Source organism: Grammomys surdaster, unplaced genomic scaffold, assembly GCF_004785775.1.
Source record: "Grammomys surdaster isolate TR1022 unplaced genomic scaffold, NIH_TR_1.0 948, whole genome shotgun sequence".
NCBI classification, from domain to species: domain Eukaryota; kingdom Metazoa; phylum Chordata; class Mammalia; order Rodentia; family Muridae; genus Grammomys; species Grammomys surdaster.
The window spans coordinates 324,853-347,210 of record NW_021605367.1 but is presented as its reverse complement, the minus strand read 5'-3'; the positions used below and the strand labels follow the sequence as shown (position 1 = coordinate 347,210).

At 45.0% G+C, this 22,358-nt stretch overlaps 1 protein-coding gene across 1 annotated transcript; it reads right to left on the bottom strand.

Moving 5' to 3' along the window:
- Positions 1-1,272: 1,272 nt before the first annotated feature.
- Rpn1 (ribophorin I) lies at positions 1,273-21,983 on the bottom strand. Its single transcript, XM_028782977.1, has 10 exons — positions 21,724-21,983; positions 17,626-17,690; positions 16,696-17,002; positions 11,850-12,059; positions 9,964-10,156; positions 5,894-5,993; positions 4,656-4,794; positions 4,440-4,559; positions 3,136-3,381; positions 1,273-1,855 (listed from the first exon to the last, which is right to left on the bottom strand). Exons 1-10 carry the CDS (start codon positions 21,979-21,981, stop codon positions 1,673-1,675), a joined length of 1,821 nt encoding a protein of 606 aa, XP_028638810.1. The 5' UTR covers positions 21,982-21,983; the 3' UTR covers positions 1,273-1,672.
- Positions 21,984-22,358: the final 375 nt, after the last annotated feature.

Here is a 22,358-nt window from a genome sequence, read left to right as displayed (position 1 = left end):
TTCTTTGCTCAAGTGATCCTCCTGCCTCAGCCTTCTAAGTAGCAGGCAATGTAGACATATTCTGCCACATAGGCCCCAAGGTGTCTTCTAATTCTACATCATGGGCACACCTACCTACCACAATCTCCATCCCATTTCCCTCACTAACTTTGTGCTGGACAAACCATGTGACATCCCAAACCACATCACAAAACACATCTTGTCAGGTTCTGGGCTGTCTGTGGACATCCTATTTGGAGCTCTTAGGCACCTCGCCATATCTGAAACAAGTCCACTCGTTTCTCAAAACTGGCCCATAGTTCTCTGTGCTCAATGGATGGTAACAACATATCAGCCAGCGCCACCAACGTAAGATGTACATAAGCCAGCCAGCCAGTAACCATCTACTACTGTGTGCACGCCTGTTAACATGAAGGTGAGCTTCTCAACAAACTCCCCACCTGTCACAGAGATCATATCACAACGGTAGCCTATCATGTGCAGGAGGTGCACGAGAGGCTGCTGACCCAGTTGGGTGAGGAACAGCTCCCAACCTCTGTATGTTACTTGACGGAGCAGGAACTATTGTGAAGATGGGGATGTTCCCAGGCAGATGCTTCCTAGCACTTTCTCAACCACCCAACACCAACCCCCTCATCTACCTATCATCTCTGACCTGGATTACAATATGATCCTAGCTGTTTTCAACCAAAACAACACTGGCCCAGTGCTCAGTCTGCCCTGACATAAAGTAAGCCAAAGCCTTACAGACCTATGAAGCTATCTTGTTCTGGACTTGCACCGCTGCAGCCATCATACCATGTATTACCCACTCAATTTCAGGCCATCTGTGGGTGCTCCAGCACCAGGGCCCTTCACACACAATGCCCACTGCCTGGAACACTGGCCATCCTGTCACCTGCACTGTTCTTAAGGACTACCTTCCCTTCCCACAAACACCCATCCAGACTAAGCCCAGTGTTCTCCAGCACAAGACTTCTTCAGTGTAGTCAATCTGAGATTATGAATTTGAGAAATATCTGCCTGTCACTCTCCCAGGAACCATCTCTGCTCTGCTCAGCAGTTTCCAATGCTCAGCACATGTGGCACAGATTAAGGAATACAAAAGCCTACTCCACCACTGCTGTGTGACCTCTAGGCCTCCTTGAGTCTCTTGAGACTTGTATCAGTGTTCGGACACCTGGCCTGCACACACTACAAGAAAACCCATGGTGATAAAAGTATTGTCCTCAAACTTCAGAATTACATGAGAGATTTCAGCACAGCAAAAGCCAATGTTCACAGTCCCTCCTTTATTTTCATTTGGTCATACACACTTTTAAAAAACCATGCATACGCTTACAAAAGAACCAAACATTAGGATTCAGAAGATCATAAAACAGGACTTACAGACAGAAAAAATTCCCAGGTATCAAAACAAAACACCACCAATCAACTACTGAAAATGCCTTTGCTCAAAACTCAACCAAGTTTGTCTTTTAAACAGGATTTTTGTTTAGGTTTTTGTTTTTTTAAAAAAGGGAACCATTCAGAAAGAAGGGACAAGTTTCTTACACTGCCCATAGATGGGCCTTGGCCTTTTTTCTTGAGGCCTTAGGCTAATCACAACCTCCTCCCTCTATCCATTGCCATCTGGAAACGTAGGGAACCCCGGATGCTCTGCAGACAAGAGCTACAGAGCGTCCAGGATGTGATCAATCTTGGTGACCAGCTCCTGGCGTTTTCCTGAGCTGAGCTTCTCATTCTCAATATATGTATCCTTCTTGAGCTTGCCAGCCACCAGCCTCTCTGCCTCTACCGCCGACTTCAGTACCAGCTCCTTGACCTGCGCGTCCAGCTTCTGCATTTCGCTCACCTGGCAGAGAAAAGAATAGGACAGGTTTGGGAGCTGTCCTTTCACCCCACTGAACAAGCCCCAGTGCCTCCCAGGCCTACAGATCCAGAGTGACACAAGCAGACTCAAAATTCAGCAAAAAGTCCAGCCTGTGGCAGAGCCTGGCACGTAGGAAAACAACCGGCTCCAAGCAGCAGCTTCATCATTTACATGCCATGCTCTTCTCAAATGACAAGCAGGCTGCTTGCCTTCCACCCTACAAAAAACCATAAAACCACGGAACCTCAGCACCATGCCTGGAACACAGCAGCCTCCATGAGTGTCCCTTCTCTCTACTGGGGGCCACACATCCGTTAGGACAAAGACCAATATGCAATGTGGAGGGTGACGACCAGATTACTTCTGCTGTCCTAAGTGTACCAGGCTCCAGAAAGTAGTAAAGGATGAAGTGTTCTTTCCACCCCCAAGGAGCTGACACATAAAGCCCTCTGAGCACATGAAGCCTTGTTCCATGGTGGGTGCTGTAAAGGAGCTAAAGGGCAAGTATGAGACTCACCGTGGGGGAGGAAGAGATGACAGGGAGCCTAGGAACTCTGAGGAAAACTTTCCTTTACTGATAAGTAGCTCAAATAGCACATGACTGTCATGGCTCTAAACACTGACATGATCCACCTCTCAGGTACTGACAAAGACTACTGACTTCCCATTATCCATAAGGAAAAGGAAGCAGAGAAATTAGGTAATCTGCCTACACTGAGAGCACTGAGAGTCTAGATTTAGCCTGGGAGCCTTTTCTCTTTCTTTCTTTCTTTTCTCTCTCTCTCTCTCTCTCTCTCTCTCTCTCTCTCTCTCTCTCTCTTTTCTTTTTAAGACAATGTCTTACCTTTGGCCAGGATTCACCTTGATCTCATTCTGTGGGCTGGGTGGATGTCATCTGAAAATACACACTCCTACATATATATGCACACTTCAAGAGTGCTGGGGTTACAGGCACGGCCCCTTAGAGCTGAAGACTGGCATCTGGGAGGGGAAACACTGCCCTCACTCACTGCCAGCCACATGGACACAGAGCTGCAGAAGCTGCAGAACTTTTCCAAGCCGGCCTGCAGATACCATGAAGCTTTCTGTCACGAGCACTGGCAGCACTTGATGAGCCTGTGGTTCTACACGTGTGAGGATGGGAGAACCACTGGAGCCTTGCCTAGCTCAAGGAGTGAGATGGATGCTGCTTTCAACCAGAAACAGTCCCTGAAGTGCAGCGTGGAGGCCACAGACAAGTGAGTCACACCAGTAACACTTACCCTGTCACACAGGTCAGAGCCCTCCGTCTTCAGCCTGGACTGCAGCACAGCAATCTCACTGGTCACAGCTTTGTGCTCTGTCTCTAGGCTCTTCTTGCCACTATTGAGGGTAGAGATATCCCGGGATTGCTTGTATCTATTGACAGTCTCATCAAAGTGACGGTAGAGGCCTAACCTCTTGTTGACCAGGGTTAAGACCTGCTCTGTGATGCAGGCCACTTTCATCCTGGCTTCTGCAGCTGGATCCTGGAAGGTAGAGAGAGACACCATGTCTGTCAACAGACTCACTCTGACCTACCTGCCACAGGAGGCCTACTGCCACCAGCCAACAGAGGCCATCTCAGAAAGCCAAGAGTTAAACCCTTCTGACACTTAATGAGGACTAGGCTCAACAACAAAGACTGGAGAAGACATCGAGGTGAAGAAGCATCACTTTTCAGTTCCCCAGGCACATGGAAGTGACCAGAACAATAATGGTAGACTGAGGCATGAAATTGGCACAACAGCTCAGCTCCAGTCATGGAAGACTTCAGAGAGACCATCATGTGTCACTCCTTCAAAGGTTTTCAAGGACTTCAGGAAATATCATGGATTCTTCCTGCCATTAACATGCCTTAGAGGCCTCACCCTGAATAGATCCTCTCACTATTCGTCCTCTGGCAAGGCCTGTGCACCAACTCAGAGGCTGGCTTAGGTCTGATGGACACAAGTTACTTTTACATAATAAATCCTTAGAGCATTACATGAATAGGATGCTTCTGGTGCCCACAACAGGGCTCAGGCTCCCTTATCAAACAGTACTATTGCCAATAGTGAGAAAGAATGGAGCTGAAGGAAAGAGACAAAGATGACCTGAAGACACTTCTGTGCCCCGCAGCCCCAGGGAAGGTGGCCTTCAGTCAGCAAGCAGAACTCCAAGGAAGGAAAGAAGGTGGTGGGCTACCCCATGTCAGTGGGATCTGAACTCTGATGTCATCTTCCCACAAGGAGCTACCACAGGGGAAGGGACAGAAGGTATTGCTGACATGACCAAGAGGCCACTCCATCTCCACGTTCAGAAGAGAAACAAGGAGCAAAACAGCAGAATAACCACCACCAATCAATCATTCATTGATTTTCTGACCTCACCTAGTGTCCAGGTCGTTTCTACAACCAAAACAAGGCAGGAAGCAGGGACCTAACATGGTGGGCTAGAGATCACATTCTCAGAGGTACAAGGTCCTGTGCAGCTTACCATGGAGTTGTGTGTGTGACACATCACGAAGGCACTAGGACACCTGACACAGAGGATGAGAGCATGGTACCTTGGTGATGGAGAAGTCCAGACGGACGTAGATGATGACGGTGAAGAACAGAATGTAGAAGGCGGCCACGACCAGCAGAGGCTCCTGCAGCATGAGCACCTTGTTGAACGTGTAGTGCACCTGTAAGTTGGAGAAAGGTGTCAGAAAAGACCAGCTCAAGTCTACAACCCAAAGCTACTGCCGACAACCCCAACAACACACAGCAGAGCCACTCACCACAATGTCCTGAATGTGCTGCTCAACTAGATTCTTCTTGTAAGCAACAATCACCGGGCGGCCGAATGTGTCTAGGTAGGTGTAATGCAGCTCATCTGGGGCACGGCTAATATCGTAGGGACTGTCTACCTGGATATTCCTGGAACACATACACAACGGTCACAGCCTCAACAAACCACACCAACAGATGAGGGTGTGGGCTGCAGAATTCTAAGACTAAGGGCCTTCAAGAAGCTAAATTCCCATGCCTACTGCAGGCATCTGGCAGTCCTTTCCTCCTGCTGCTGACTCACTCTCAGCCCAGGACTGACATCTCCCTCCAGTGCTCATGAGCACAGTGTACAGCTTCCCAGTACAGTCCACCCGAGGATTCTCCCAGAACCTCAAGAGTGCCTTGGGAGTTATTCAGAATGCTCTCTCCTTACACAAATCACAATCTCTCTCAGGACTAGGGCACATATATTACTTTCTGGTCAGGCCTAAAGTCCCCATTATAATAGTAACACAGCAGTTTAGCTTGAAGGAACAGTCCTGCCCCGTGAACAGTCAAGGCTAATCAGTCGGAGTAGATATATGAACCTACAGAGACAGACACTAGATACAGAGACACGAAAGTGTAAGCAGCTCGCACTAAGGACAGGAGCCCTGTGGATTCCTCCAGATGCCCATGCTCCTTCCTGATCAGGAGTCCTCCTCTGAGCACACACCCCAGCAGTCTGGGCCCTGAACCCAGAGCCTCATGAGAAGTCTGGCAGCACTCTACCACTGGCTCATGCACAGCTCCAGTCTGCCTTCGTTCCTTCCTTCCCAAACCTAGCTCTTCCAGTTAAACTCTCACTGTATCAGACTCCTCTTACCAAACTCCTCAAACTGACCAAAAATGATTCCTCCTGTTTGATACAAAAGACTCTGAGATAGACTGGCCTGGAACTATGTAGCCCAGGCTGGGTTCCAACTTGAGACCCTCCAGGCTCATCCAAGCCATTACTCTGCCTTATTGTACAAGCCTGGCTTCTGCTCCAGGCATATGAAGACACTATGTGTTTGGAAAGTTTCCTAAATAAATCCTGTGCCCTCTAACTTTTCTTTCCTAGCTTTAGTCAAAGGTTTCCATAGAAAGGTTTCTCAGACAAAGCTATCTAATGAGTACCTGCACTGTCCTCCGGGACACAGGTCCCTGTGAAGCACCAGGACGGCGCTGTCAGAGAAATGGCATAGAGGGAAGAACAGAGACTTACTTGGCTCCCTCAGGCAAGATGATCTTCACCGTCAGAGAATCTATCACTTGTTCATCAAACACGTGGTCTACAAACCGCATCTTCAGTGCATACTGGTCACCTGAGAAGCATCAGCAACGAGATGGTGTGAGCAGAGAACAAGATAGCAGATGATAGGACATTATAAGATAGGAACTTTCTCCTCTTACACAAAGGGAGAGATATTATCAAGAGTTGGTGGGCAACAGCCAGTGTAGTGAGAGCTAGTGGTGGCAGCACAGGCTTTTTGGCTCTTTTCCAATCTCCACAGAAGGCAAAACAACTAAACAGCAACGACAAAAACCAAGGACCATTAAAACACAGCACCATGCATTCTCTTCAGCTCAGTTCAGTGGTGCTTATTTGCAAAAGATCACCCATCACAGCTGGGTCTGTAGGCAGCATACATTACCTCACAGGAGGAGGAGGGGGTGATGGGACCCTCACCTGAGCACCCACACCTCTAAGACATTTGTATAAAATTATGCCTTAAAGTACAGAGCAGCCTCAGGGCCTCCCAGGGAGGGACTAGAATAGTTTTTTGAGGAAAATTAGGGGAAAGGGGTTCTCTATTTATAGCTATGGGAAGCCATCATCCATGCTGACTTTCCAGCGTAGCTACTTTAGGGTCACCCACACTCCTGTCAGTAGCCCCTCACCTAGATTCTCTAAGCCCAGTAAACACTGCTTCCCCAAAGTAGAATCTAATGTTGCTTTGTCATTGGGACTTTATAGGGGAGGGGGCAGTGGACACGGCCTGGTCCTCTCCATGCCTGGGAAAAAGTTCTCACAACACATCAACAGCCACAAGACCTGCAGATGACCAGTGTCTCTGATGAAAGAGCAGGGAGAAAGTACACAGCAACTGACGGGACCAAAGAGAGAAGAACTACAACAGCTAAGTCTCTCCAGAGAGCCAACCAAGCAGGTGATCAGATGAATCCCAATCCCAATGATATGTCCTTGGCTCAGCAGGAGAGAGACAGGCCTGCAGAGACCTCCATGTCCTAGCTGTCTAGCCCCTAAAAAGCTCACAAGGCTACCAGAGGAGTCTGTCAGAAAAGGAATAAAGCTGTATACTGTAGAATAGGCAAGTGAGCAGCTTCTTCCACACCATGAAATCTCATACATGCTAGGGAAGCACTCTGCCACTGAGCTACAGCCTCAGAGGCCAAGGAAGCTCAGAAGGCAAGCCATACATTACTGGATGCCACATTAGAGCAACAAAGAACTAAACCATGCAAAGGATGTCCTAATAGACCTACTTCAAGTTCACCCTGGAAACCAACATTAGAAAAGGTAAAGATGCAGGTTGTAGAGATGGCTCAGCAGGTTAAGGGCACTTGCCACCAAATCTGAGGACCTGAGTTCAATCTCACCATGTGAAAGGAAATAATGACTTCCATAAGCTGATCTGTGACCTTTAAATAAATGCTGTGGCAAAGGTACACACACATACACACACACACATACACTAAACATATAAATAATGCAATATTTATTTATTTTTGTCTTTTTGAGACACAGTTTCTCTGCATATCAGCCCTTGCTATCTTAGAACTCTCTGTAGACCAGGCTGGCCTCAAACTCATAGAAATCTGCCTGCCTCTGCCTCCTGAGGTGCTGGGATTAAAAGTATATGCCAACATGTCCAGCAAATAATGTAATTAAAAGTGTGTGTATGAGAGAGAAAACACACACAGAAGGCAAATATGTCTGTAATTCCAGCACTAAGAGTAAGAAGCTGAGGCAGGAGGATCTCAAGCTCTAGGTCCACTTAGGCTACACAATAAAAAAGACACCATCTCAAAAATTAACAAATAATGAGAGAAAATGAATGACTGGCATCCTGTCATATCCTGTGCTCTTCAGAACCAAGGTTTTCCCTGTGGAATTAGATATAAAATATAAAAGCAAATGCACTGTAGATGCTTAATGTTTTACAGAGATAAAATGTACATTAAGTTCCACAACAAAAAGGGACAGACTATGACAAGCTCAGAGCAATTAACACCCCTAGTTCTCATATTACAGACTTAAATTCCATTTTTACTAGAGCAAACCAAAGTTTCTTGGAAACATAGCTAACATAAGACCTGGAGCAGAAACCACACAAGCTGATCTTTTTATAAGACAGTGAAGATGCTAAAAGAGATCAGGGCCATGTCAAAAATTCAGGAGTTTAATTTGAAGAGGTGCTTAAGTACTAAAGGGAGATGAATATACATACACATCAAATAGAATACTAGCAAAGAAATAAATGAATCCTGCACACTGTTTAAATTTCTAATTATAGAATGACTTAGAAACTGAAGCTGGGGGCTGGAAAGATGGCTCAGCAGTTAAGAGCACTGACTGTTCTTCTATAGGGCCTGAGTTCAATTCCCAGCAACCACATGGTGGCTCACAACCTTCTGATAACCTCTTCTGGTGTGTCTGAAGAGAGCAATAGTGTACTCATATAAATAATAAAAGAAAAAGAAAAAGAAAAGAAAGAAAGAAAAATCTAGAGCTGGAATGACTCAGTGGTACAACACGTGCCCGGGACTCAATCCCAGCACAAAGAGAGAAGGAAAAAAAAAAAAGAAAGGAAGGGACACAGAATACAGACAGTCAGTCATGAATCGCACACTGACTCACTTTCCCTATGGCAGTGCAGCTGTTCATGAACCAAGGGAAGCAAATTCTTATAAATCCTATTCAGTAAACAAAAGGGAACAGTAGAATTAGAGCAAAGGGTTATCCAAGCATCACGAAGAGAGCACACAAGATGCTTCCTAAGGAATGGGCACCTGGGACCCCTCAGTCAGGCCAAACCTCACTCAGAGCAAGGGGCAGCTGTCAATTCTCAGAACAGGACAGACAGAGGGTACTCAGTGTACTGACTGAGCAATCAGAACTCTAGAGAGCAAGCTGCAGAGCACAAGACCCAAAGAGGAAATTGTGTAAGGAAATGGGAAGAAATCTATAAACTGAGACACTAAGAAACAGTATTTCTAAAAGGGCAAAACTTAACAAATAGTATCTCAAACTATATAAGCAGTAATTTAAACACACACACATACACACACACTCAAAGAGAAAGAGAGAGAGAGAGAGACAGACAGACAGAGACAGAGACAGAGATAGACAGAGAGAGAAGCTTTTACTCTCAGTACTCAGGAGACAGTGGGAGGTAGATCTCTGTGAGTTTGAGTACAGCTTGGTCCTCACAGCCACCTCAAGGACAGCCAAAGTTACAAAGTACCTGGCCTAGAAAAATAAAGAAAAAAAGAAAAAAAGAAAAGAAAATATGACAGAATGTTTATAATCATGGGCTCTGTTTTTAGAGATGGGGTCTCACTAGCACTGGCTGGCCCAGAAGCACTGTGTAGACCAGGCTGGTCTGTAACAGATCAGCCTGCTTTCATCTTCCTCTGCCTTCTAAGTACTAGGATTAAAGGTGTGTGACACCAAGCCTGGCATTAAAGCTTTTCTTTATTCTTCTTATTTCTGGGCTTTAAAAAATAATAATAATAATCTCTAATTAAGAGCTGGGTGTGCCTTAGTGTCATTTACTTGGATATGTGAGGCCCCTGGGTTCAGTCTTACACTACACAAAACATAAAGATGGTCAAAGAGCAGTGAGCTGGGCCAGTTAGATGGCTCGGCAGGTAAAGGTGCTTGCTACCAGTGCTGGCAAGCTGAGTTCCACACCTAAAAACCAAATAGGAGAGAACCAACTCCATTAAAGTGTTCTCTGACATCCTCAGATGTGCTATGGCATGTACACACCCACAAATAAATAAATGTAAAATAACTGAGAGGAAAAAAGCTCAAAAACTACCTTAAAAATGTAAACAGCTCTGGTCAGCAGCAGACAGTATAAATCTGAACTGACAGCACGTGCAGGCACTGCACTCACAACTGTAATTTACCCCAACTCACAAAGGCACTGGCACCCCACCCTTCTAAGAGTAACAAGAGAATACGCTCCTTACATACAAGCATTGGTGAAGTTAAAGAAAAAGTGAGCCCTTTGCAATCCTATTCTTACTGTGTGCAACACTCACCCAGATTATAGAGGTATTCATAGCTTGGGAGGTTGTAACCAACGATGTAGTGTGTCTTCCACCCTCCAAAGAGAGGAAATCGAGGCCGGATTTCCATTTCCACAGAGTCATCCAAAATAAGGAGGTGGCTGGTGGAAACATTACCAATCTCATCCCGGTAATACACATCCTGGGCGGCAGCAGGAAGGATGGTCTGCAGGAGAGAGGAAATGCCTTCTAGAAACTCTAGGAACCTCTGCAGAAATACAGCCTGCACCAGACCTTGGACTGTAAACTTTCAAGATCCTTAACTTTCCCCAAGGTTTCAGAAGGTCTAGATAGATAGCACATCTATTTCTCAGGGTTTTTTGTTGGTTTTTTTTTTTTTGGGGGGGGTGTGTGGTGTGGTTGAGACAGGGTTTCTCTGTGTTGTTCTGGCTGTCCTGGAACTCACTCTGTAGACCAGGCTGGCCTTGAACTCAGAAATCTACCTGCCTCTGCCTCCCAAGGGCTGGGATTAAAGGCGTGCGCCACCACTGCCTGGCTACACATCTATTTCTCAATCAAGGATGATAAGTAGATAAATCTTCTCAACAGCAAAAATCCCCTCGTTAAAAGTGAAGTTATAAAAAGGAACTATATCAAATTACTAGTGGTTGAGTTACAAAGTTCTTCATCTAATATGCTTACATATCCAAGTGTACTGACAAACACTTGTTCCTAGTGAGCATTTCAGAAATATATAAATATACAAAAATATTTATAACATTGCACTCTTAAGACAGAGGCTCACTCCATCTATTAATCTTTTTAACCGTGTAGATGGCTCTGAGATCATACCTATGCTTCTCAGTTATGTCTTTCCGTATGAAAGGTTCTTCCATTCTCTTAGCCTCATATTTAAAACCTGTATTACATACACATCATACCCAAGCACACAACAGTAAGTTTTAAAGTCTTTTAATAAACCTTAAGTATGCTTCATTAAAAAAAAAGAGAGAGAGAGAGAGAGAGAGCGCGAGCCTGCAACATGGTAGTGTACCCCTGCACTTGAGAAGTAGCACCAAGGGACTCACAGCCACCTTCTGATACATGCTCAGTTAGCGGCCAGGCTGGTTACACAGCACCCAATCTTAAAAACCAAACAGCAGGGATGGAGAAGATGGCTGAGCAATTACAAACATTTGCTATACTCAATCACGAGGACCAGAGTTCGGACCCCAGCACCCATGTCAGGCAGTTCCCAAATGCCTCGAACTGCAGCTTCAAGGGATCCAACAGTTTTCTGGCCTTTTCCGGTAGGTCACATACACTCACACAAGACACATACACAGAATAAATCTTTAAAACAACAAGGAAATGTTTAGGTGATGATTTTAGAATTTAGAACATGATTCTTTTTCTTTATTGAAATTTTCTAAAAAACAAACAAACAAAACCAGTCTAGGTCAGGGAGTTCTTAACCTGTGGGTCATAACCGGTTTGCAGGGGGTTAAAGAACCCTTTCACAGTGGTTATCTAAGATCATTTGAAAACATAGATTTTACAAGTTTTAATAGCAGTAAAATTAATTTTATGGTTGGGGGTCACCACTACACGAGGACCTGTATTACAAGGTCGCACACAGTCTTAGGAAAGCTGAGAAGCACTGCTATGGGAGCAGGCCACAGTGGCACAAGTCTGTAATTCCAACACTTAGGACTTCAAGGCCAGTCTAAGTTATACAGGGAGTTCCTGACTAACCCTGCTGCAGAGAGAGAGAAAAAAAAGAAAAGCACTATTTATATAAATACAAGACCCTTCTGAGTAACAGTGATATTCAACATCACCATTAGCTAATCCCTCAAAACTAAAAAGCGAAAGAAAGGACACACAGTTCCCACAATGAACAAGTTGGCCACGCATACCTTAAAAGAACGAATGGAGGAAATCCCGCTGTCAGGCTGCCTCTGGTAATCATAGCGGGAGAAAGGCCCCTTCAGTACCGCACCCGTGTGCTTCAAGTCCACATTCTCCTCCACAGCTATATTGCCCCAGTGAGAAACCTCGATGACCCGGGTCATGCTGGTGATGGTCAGGAAAGGGCTATTGTTCTCATAATGTACTTTGAAAGGATCCTAGACGGGAAGGAGACAAACAGTTCATAGCTGTGGTAACAGAGAAACCCATACTCGTTCAAAAGAAATTAACTAGAGCAGCCCTATGAGCCACCACAGAACGGTCACCAAGCATCAACACACAGAGTGGGTTTTTGGACTTATTTCATCTCTATGTGCACCATATGTGTGGGGGCACTCTCAAAGGTCAGAAGAAAGCGCTGGAGGACCTCCTAGATCTTGCATTACAGAAGGTTGTGAGCAACCAGATATGGGTTCTGGGAAATGAACTCAGGTCCTCTGGAAGAGTAGTAGCACATCCTCTTAACACTTTTTTTTTCCTTGTTTGCTCTCAAACTTGCCCTGATATTGACTGGTGAATGTTAGCATTATAGGCCTGCAGCAACCACTCCCACCTTTTTTTGTTGTCATTTTTGCCTGTAATTCCAATACACAACAGGCCTGAGGCACAAGGATCACCATGAGTTCAGGGCCAGCCTAGAAAACAGAGAGACAGATAGACAAATGGCTGGCTGGTGCGTGTGACACACACACTTTATTTCTCTGTGCATTGGTGTTTTGCCGGCATGTGTGTCTGTGTCAGGGTGCCAGATCCTCTGGAACTAGAGTTACAGACAGTTGTGAGCTGGGTGCCAGGAACTGAACCCAGACCCTCTGGAAGAGCAGCCAGTACTCTGAACTACTGAACCATCTCTCCATCCCAGGTGGCACACACTTTTCATCCCAACACTTGGAGGCAGAAGCAGGTGGATCTCTGAATTTGAGGACAGCCTATTTACAAAAGGAATTCTGGATACCCAGAGAAAACCTGTCTCAAAAAAAACCCTAAAAAAACAAAATAAATAAAACTGGGCGGAGGTTCAGCAGTCTCCATAGCCTTTGCTCTAGATGATAAACTTAAGAAATAATACTAAGTCTTCAGTGTGTGATAATCCTGCCTCCAAGTATCAGTATAATTTAAGTATATCGTCTCCCAATAACATTCAACAGAATCCACATCTATATTTTCAGTAATTCCTCAAGTTCTCTGCCAATTTTCCCATGGGCTAGTTTTGTTTTGATTTACTCTCTAGTAGAAATAGCAAGATGGCTCAGCAAGTAAGGGCACTTGCTGCTGCATTTAATCTCTGATGGTGGAAGAGAACTGACTCTCAAGAGCTGTCCTCTGGTCTCCAGGCATGTGCTATGGCATTCACACCAACATACATCATACATAAACACACACATACACATTAAATAAAAGTTTACATAAAAGATTAAAAATCTCTCTGGGGTTGGGAATATATATACATGTTAATGGCCCAACATCCAATGGGGAATAGGTTGCTGTCTCTCTGGTCACTGAGTAATCCAATGCCCTTTTATGAACGTGCCCATAACTACAGAAAGACAAGATTATAAAATTAAGAGTTAAGAAAATATCCTTCTTTCCGAATCCCATGAAATGGGTAAACAGGTGTCTCGCTGCTTACGCACTCCCTATTCTCTCACTCTTTAGCCGCATCCTTTAAGACTCCATTCAGAATCCTATTTAACACCATGCAGAACCAGCACTGTCAGCATGGTAGCTTCAGACTGCTGAATCACAGGTGCAGCTTACTGAGAGAACCCACCCTTAGCATGCCCAAGACCCTGGGCTCAACCCCAAATGCACAAACATGTGAGCAAACTCAAAAACACATGCCCACACACGGTCACACAAGAATTTATTTATATGTTTTAAATGGTCTTGGCTTTTCTTCTATTTTTGGAACAGGGACCATGTAGCCTGACTGACCTCAAAGAATCCTGTTGTATCTGCCTGGAGTGTTGGTTTTTACAAGCAATTGTCATCATTCCCAACTTAGAATGTTTATGTTTGAGCTAAGAATGGGAACACACAGCTGTAATTCCACCTGTCTAGGGACAGAGGAAGGACTGGCATATTTTCATAGTAACAAGGCATAGTAACAAAGGGGCGGGGATTGTTCACGCTTTGATTTTTTTTTCTTTTTTTACTTTAGAAAATGTATTTCTAGGACTAAAGACAGAGTAACAGCTAGAGAGCCCAGTACTGGTTGGCAGTTCACAATCACCTGGCTCCAGGAATCAGACACCTTTACACACACACACACACACACACACACACACACACACACTTACTTACTTTCTCTCTCTCTCTGTTTTGTTTTGATCTTTTGAGACAGACTTTCTCTGTGTAGTCTTGGCTTGGCTGTTTTGGAACTTACTCTGTAGACCAGGCTGGCCTCGAACTCAGAGATCTACCTCCCTCTGTGTCCCAAATACTGACATTAAAGGCATGGCTATCACCGCCTGGCTAAGAAGTAAAAAAGAATCTTAAAAATATATACACTATTTCTGAGCCCAGCATATTAGTGTATACCTATAATACCAGAACTTGGAAGGTAAAGGCAGGATCAGAATTTTGAGTCATCGTCAACTACATAGCTAGTTTCCTAGACTACATAAGACCCTGTCTGTCCCCTCCCAAAATCTATTACTGAGAATATATGCAAAGAAATGTTCATTATGGTGTTAAATAGGAAACAAAAACCCCCAAATCCTAGCCATTCATCTATGACAAGATGATAAATAATCCAAAGCAAAATCCAAGAGAAGTGGCTACAAGAAAAAGGTTTACAATGTAGTTATTAAGAAGAATGATGTGCCGGGCGGTGGTGGCACACGCCTTTAATCCCAGCACTTGGGAGGCAGAGGCAGGTGGATTTCTGAGTTCCAGGACAGCCAGGGCTATACAGAGAAACCCTGTCTCGTAAAACCAAAAAAAGAAGAAGAAGAAGAGGAGGAGGAGGAGGAGGAGGAGGAGGAGGAGGAGGAGGAGGAGGAAGAATAATGATGCAATATCCTTAATAATATCCTCCCCAGCCAAGCATAGTGCTATACATCTATAATCCCAGTGCTCCAGAGGCTGGTGCAACAGCCTGTGCTACAGAAAGCCAAGAACAGAGTGAATTCCATGGAGCCAGTGCTTAGCTCAGTGGTAGCATATTGCCTAGCATATGTGAAGTCCTGGGTGTAATCCCCAACTCAGTAAGAAAGTGAGAGTGAGCTGCAGCAGGACTGTCACAAATTTGAGGAAGCAAGTCTACGTAGCAAGTACCAAGCCAGGAAGAACTGTACAAAACCCTGCTTCCAAAAACCTTACCAAAATAATTTTTAAAAGAAAAAAAATTTAAAGAAAAAAAGGGGAGGGACAAAGAAGACCATCATAGAAGGAGGTTGACAAGACGGTTAAGAGCTAGAGGTTAGGAAACACCAAACCAAAACAGTGTCCTCAAGATATGATGGGAGAGCTGCACTCCTGAACTCACAGCAGCTGTGGCTGCCTGCATCAGAACTGCACAAGGTGAAGGCAGTGAGCGCTCCAGCGTGGAGTGGGAGGGAGTTTATGAGCTCCCACTCCTAACCAAAGACCTATGGCTCTTGGTAGACTGACCATGCTCCAGTCAATGGCCCCACACCCCAAGTGAACAGCAAACTGGAATCAATGGATTATAAAAACAAAACAAAAGGCATGAAGCTAGGAGATGGGGAGGTAGGGATGGGTCTGGGAAGAGTTAAGGAGAGGAACAGAAGGTGAATATGATCAGAATATATTGTATGAAACTCTTAAATACAATTATTTTCCTCAACTAAAAAAGAGAGTAAAAAGGGAAAGTAGAGGAGCAAGGGAAAAAGCAGCTAAGGAAGAGAGAGATCAAGTGTAATGAAAAACTGGGAGGGGGAGATGGCTCAGCAGTTACGTAAGGCACTGGTCATTACACCAACAACCTGAGTTCAGCCACCAAAACCACAAGGTAGAAGGAGAGAAACGACACTAGCACATTGTCCTCTGATCCCCACATAGACATAACAAAGTAAACATCATCAAAAGTGAAAAAAAGAGGGAGGAGCACTGGCAGCTGGACTCACTGGAAGCAGGTGACAAGCAAGTGGCTCTTCAAGAGTCAGTTCTCCACTTGGACATTTTTGAGATTTTCTACAATAATTTTTTACTTATGTGTATACCTGCATGTATGCCTATGAACCACAGGCTTGTGGTCCCCAAGGAGGCCAAAAGATGGCATCAGATTCTACAAAATTAGAGTTAGTTGTGAGCTGCCGTGCGGGCCTGGGAAGCCAGCCCAAGTCCTCGCAAAGAGCAGCAGCCAGTGCTCTTAACTGCTGAGTTGTTTGTTGTTTTCTTTTTTGACACAGGGTCTCATTGTGTATCCCTGGCTAACCTGGTACTCTATGTAGACCAGGCTGGCCTCAAACTCAAGAGAATTCCCTGTCTCTGTCTCCAGAGTACTGGGAATGAAGGGAAGGCATTTACTACCTTGCCTCACAACAAAATTTTAATCATGAATTGCTTTCTTTTTCCGCAGTCCCAATCCCAAGGTTCTTTTGCCTTAGCCTCTGGTGCATAGCCAACCCAGTGTCTCTCTTGTCCATCACTACCTACCCAGAATACCTCACTGCCTTCTCCCATGATGCTTACTTGCCAGCCTCTAAACTCAGTTCTCAAAAAGTTAATGGGACTAAGAGTCACTTCAAGATAGGTTCAGAATAGTTCCAGAATGCTACTTAGGACATCCTATCTAAGCATGGCAGTGACACAGTCTCTGAAACCTACCTGACTGTAGGCAGGGATGTCTTTAAAAGGCCCATAATCCAGGACGTCTTCAGATCGTGAGGGGTTCCCCAGCTTGGTATAGCTTTCCACATTTCGGGAGGCAAGTTTCACTCGCATAGTCTGGGTCTTTGTTGGATAGGGAGAGTAGAAATAATGGTTGCCCTCAAACACCACAAACTGTTTCTCTGACTGAGTTATCTGAGTCGGATATGGATGAAGCACATGGGTGTAGACAGTTTCCACAACGACTGAGAGCTTGGACCCAGGATCAAGAGCAACTGGGAGCTTGACCGTGAAAAATCTCCCACTGAAGGAAGAAAGAAAGAAAGAGAATTAAAATTAAAAACACTGGCTAGGCATGGTGGCACACACCTTTAACCTTAGTACTCAAAAGGCAGAGGCAAGCAGATCTCTGTGAGTTCTAGGCCAGCATGGTCTATATTGCAAGCTCTAGGCCAGCCAAGGCTACACAGAAACTGTCTCAAAAAAACAAAAAAGATTAAAGATACTGAAAACAGAGATATTTAAAGTCACAGTAAATTCTATACTCAAGATAAAAACTATCACCTTTAATATATTAATGTAAGCCTTTAAAGACAGATGTCCAGATGTTTACCTCAGGTTTGTTTTAATAGCAAGAATGTAGAAACTACCAGAGACAGTCAAGTGACAGACCTCTAATCTCAGCCCTTAAAAGATGAAGGCTTCAAGAGCTAGAATTCAGGGTCCTCCTTGGTGACAGAAGGAGGAAGAGGTCAGCCAGAGCTACATTATGACTGTGTCAAGAAACTGGGAGACCAGAGAGATGGTTTGGCAATGTGAGTACTAAGCTGCCAGATTTGATTCCCAACACCCACAAAGCAGCACACAACTACAATTCCAGTTCCAGGGGAATATGATGCCCTCTTCTGGTCTCCTTGGATAGCTTACCTTTTCCCTTTAATTTTGGTTTCTCGTATTTCTAGGTTGTTATCCTCCTCATCTTCTCCCTTTATCTATAACAGGGGGAAATAATAGTTTACTCTTTTTTGTTTGCAGTTCTAAATTTTAAGCCAACTATTAGCCAACTGTGGTTTGAATGAGAATGCCCCCCAAAGGTCCCCAAATGATGGAACTATTTGAGAGGGATTTGGAAGTTTGACTTCATGTCTGTCTAGGACATGGGTGGTTTTGAGATTTCAAAAAAAGTACAGCCATTCCCAGTGTGCTCTATGCCCCCTGATTGTGGATCAAGATGTGCTCTAGCTACTGGCCACCTGCTACCTGCTATCATGGACTCTGTCTGAAACTGTAAGTCCCAAGTAAACCTCTCCGTAAGTTGCTTGATGTTTTATCACAGCAGTAAAGAAACTAATATGCCAACTATCTTACAATATTTCCACTAATGTAACTTTTCAAAATTTCTTTCTTTTTTGTTATTGTGGGACGTGTGTGTACGTATGTTTGCCATAGCACATGTGTGGACGTAAGGGGACAACTGTCAGGAGCCGTTCTCTTCCACCTTGTTTTTTGAGACAGGATCTCTCCCACTGTTTCTGCCATAATGGCTACTCCAAGCTTACTGGTCTGCAAGCTTCCAGGTGATTCTTTTGTCTCTGTTTTCCATCGAAAGGCACCAGTGTACTGATATTACAGATGTGGACCACTGCACCAGGCAAACTCCAATCATCCACAGGCTTGTACTGTAAGTGCTTCTACCCCCTGTAGTGCTGGGGATGGATCCTAGAGCCCTATCCAGGCCAGGTAAATACCTTTATCAGTGAACCACATCCCAATCTCAACATTTTTTTTTCCTCTGAAACGTAAGATTTAATCTGAAATACCATCAAAGACTTACTGGTACACAGAATAAGTTCTGTAAACATCTTATAAACACTTTTCTGAACATCAAATACACATAAAGACCTTATCTCCACATTCATTTCCTAAACGGTCCAAAGACTTCTTTCTGAATATTTTCTTTTTTATATTTGAATATCTGTATGCACAAAACATAAGGAAACAGCAGAAGTCCTATATATAACCAGAACTGTTGTTCCCAGAGTGAGCACAGAGGCAAAGGCCTTAGGGGAAAGGGCAGACTCCTGTACTCTTATCCTTCACTGCCGCCAACCGTGTAACCAGGTTAACTTCAAAAGGTTGCTGAGGCTTCCTGAGGGGTTATCTAGAATGACAGACTGTGGGTAGTCTGTAGAAAACATACATGCATTCCACTGATGCTTGGTTAGCCTAACCTAATGCCCACCAAAATGAAACAAAACAAAAAACGACTTTCTAGGGCTGAAGCAATAATTCCCAACAGAGAACATAACATTACAAAGAATAATTTTGTGTTCTTCTCACACCTGCACTCAAAAGCCTGGTGCAGCTTAGCATGGGCTTTACCACTGCACCACACGGCAACCCCACAAGAAATCGTTTTCTTTTGAGACAGGGTCCCAAGTAGCACAAGTTAACCTCAAACTCCCTTTAAGATGACCTTAAACTATTGATCTTCCTGCCAACTGCTGGAATTATTCTTTTTCTTTAAAAAAAAAAATCTTATATATTTACTTTTATTTATACGAGTACACTGTAGCTGTCTTCAGACACACACCAGAAGAGGGCATCAGATCCCATTACAGATGGTTGTGAGCCACCATGTGGTTGCCGGGACCTCTGGAAGAGCAGTCAGTGCTCTTAACTGCTGAGCCATCTCTCCAGCCCAACTACTGGAATAATATAGGCAATTATCACTATATCCCAACTCCAAGAGTAATTTTAAAAATATTATCTTTCTATTTCAGTATCTTAGTATTTAGTTACATAATCATCCTCAATGATATCAGACTGAAAAATGTTTAAAACTGCCATTCCTTTGACTAGACTCTTACTACAAGGACAGCATTCTAGTACTCTCTTGCTCATTCAGAACTCTTTGTTTTAATGTGTCTTACTTGTATTCATAAAAAAAAATTCATTACTTAATAAAAGGTAAGAGAGCTAGGTTTAATTGTTGTGTATAGGTATACAACTACAGTCCCAGTACATGGAACAGAGAACCAAGATGATCAGCAGTCAAAGTTGTTTTTAGCTATCAGCATTCTGGAGGATGAGATAGGAGGATTCCAAGTTCCACAACAGTCTAAGGGCTATATAGCAATACTCTGTCTCAAAACAGTGAAAGAGGGAAAGATGGTTCCAACTATACAATCCTACTGTCCTACTAGGTCCTTAAAAGGTTCCTGTATCCATCCACCCAAGTCTCCAAGGCAATGTGTGCTCTTTCTCATGTTTATCATTCGGTAGCTTCTTTCCTAGGTAAGGTGTATAAACTGGTCTTCCTCCAAAATTAACATAACTGTGAATAAGTCAGTAACATGACTGTAGAGCTGAAACACAAGTCTTAATTTCATGTCAAGGCCAGAAAGCAAGGTAGCAATAATGCAGGAACACCCAAGGGTATGGAACAAATCAGACCTTCATTTGGGGGGGTTAATAAGCTCCAAAGCCACCAGGCGGTGGTGACGCATGCCTTTAATCCCAGCACTTGGGAGGCAGAGGCAGGCGGATTTCTGAGTTTGAGGCCAGCCTGGTCTACAGAGTGAGTTCCAGGACAGCCAGGGCTACACATTTAAACCCTGTCTCTAAAAACAAAAAAAAAAAAAAAAAAAAAAGCCAGCTCCAAAGCCAGATACCTCCACAGGCATATAAGAATACCTATGCCTCAAAAGGTTGCTATAAGGGTGGAGAATGTCCTTAAAATACCTGACACAGCCTTTTCTTTTCCTGATCTTTTCTTTTTAATGTACATAGATGTTTTGTTTGCATGTATGTCTGTGCACCCTGAAACTGGAGTTACAGATGGCTGTGGAATTGAACTTGGATGCTCTGAGCCATGGGAGGGATCCAACTTGTCTGCATTTTCCACCAGGACAGCAGGCTGGCAAGCATCTGCTGTGATATGATTATACTGTGAGCTCATAAGTCAGGACTGTTTTTCACGAAACAGGACTGAACATCCAAAACATTCACAGGTGGAACTACAAATTAAATGAAGACATGAATGTCTTTCCAGAAATATTTGAGGAAAGCTGTGCTTCAGCATGAACAAGGCTTCAATGTTAAAGGGGAAAGGATTCACTTCAGTGACTATTGTAAGTCCAGCTTTATAGCTCCACACAGTGTGCTTAGAAATGTGATACTGTAATGACCAGCCTCCTCCTAGTAAATTGGGTAATCACTTAATGAATATAGGTAATGAGAACGGTAATTAAAAAAAAAAAAGTAACTGGTGTGGATATTCCCTCTATTCCCAAAGCCCATGATTTCTTTCTTTGAAAGGTGTAAAAGCGTGTCCACTGAAAAAGCACAGAAGGCTAAATGCTGAGTGAGGTGTTCCAATGAGAGGTGGTGGGGAGGAAGAGACCCGGGCTTCACCTTTCTGTACAGCATAGGGGGTTGACTCTTCAAACTGACTTCAAGAAGTCTGAACACTAAGAAAGCGTTAAGCAGCAGCTTTCAGAGGAGTGTGAACATTAACCGGGTGTGAGGAATGACAAACTCTGACACCAGAAACCTGCTGTGTTTCTGAACGCTGCTGTCTAGAGAACAGACTACTCCCAGTCAACTGCATCCAGGAAATAATTTGTCTTAACTCACTGATAGTCCTCCACCAGACGAGCATGTCCAGGGGACAGAAAAGGAGCTAGGTACCGGAAGCACCGCACCCGGTCACAGCCAAGACCCTCCTGAGGTATGGAAGGTCAGGGAACCAAGGGGTCGCCTCGGGCTCCAAAGCAGCCACGTGGGCGGCACCCCACGCTCGGAAGCTAGTGCTGACGTGTACAAGAGGACACGCAGACAACAGGGACGGCGGACCCCGACCTCTCCGCTGTCCCCTCCACACCTGCCTTTCAGACAACCAGACGTCTAGTGGATCCCTAACGCCCTCAACGTCCCTGCCCCGCCTCGCCCCGACCTCCCCAGGGATCCCCGGTCGCCTCAGGCATCCCGCGTGAGGCCTCACCGGCTCCTCCTGCGGCTCACCTGCACGCCTAGGTGCGCAAGCCGCGACTCCAGTTCAGGCTCCAGGGCCAGAACGAAAGAGCTGGCTCGTGATGTGGAGCCGCCGCCCGGGTGCGCCAGGACCACCTCAGCCGTCACCTTGGCTAGGTGGCTGCTCAGGTCCACTGTGCGCTTCACCTCCTCGTTGACCAGCGGCGGAGCCTCCGAGGAGGCGCTGCCGGGCGTCGGGGCCAAGGCCCCGAGACACAGCAGCAGCAGCAAGCCGACCGGCGCCTCCATGACCGCGAGCTGAGCGCCACAGACACGCGCCCCGCCCCCCGCCACGGCGCAACCGCTGATTGGCCAACAGCACCACAAGACGGCTGGGCCCGGTCAAAAAGGACCCCGTCTCCAGGGCAACTGGGCGACCGTGGGGCGCCTGATTGAAAATCTTACCGTGCCAGCATGTGTCTTGAGGCGCTTATTAGTCGTATTCACCCCTGATTTCTTTATCTCCTGTTTCTTTCATGCTTATGCAAAAAACGCTGGCCTCTCAGCTCAGAAATAGTATACTAGCCGGGCGGTGGTGGCGCATGCCTTTAATCCCAGCACTTGGGAGGCAGAGGCAGGCAGATTTCTGAGTTCGAGGCCAACCTGGTCTACAGAGTGAGTTCCAG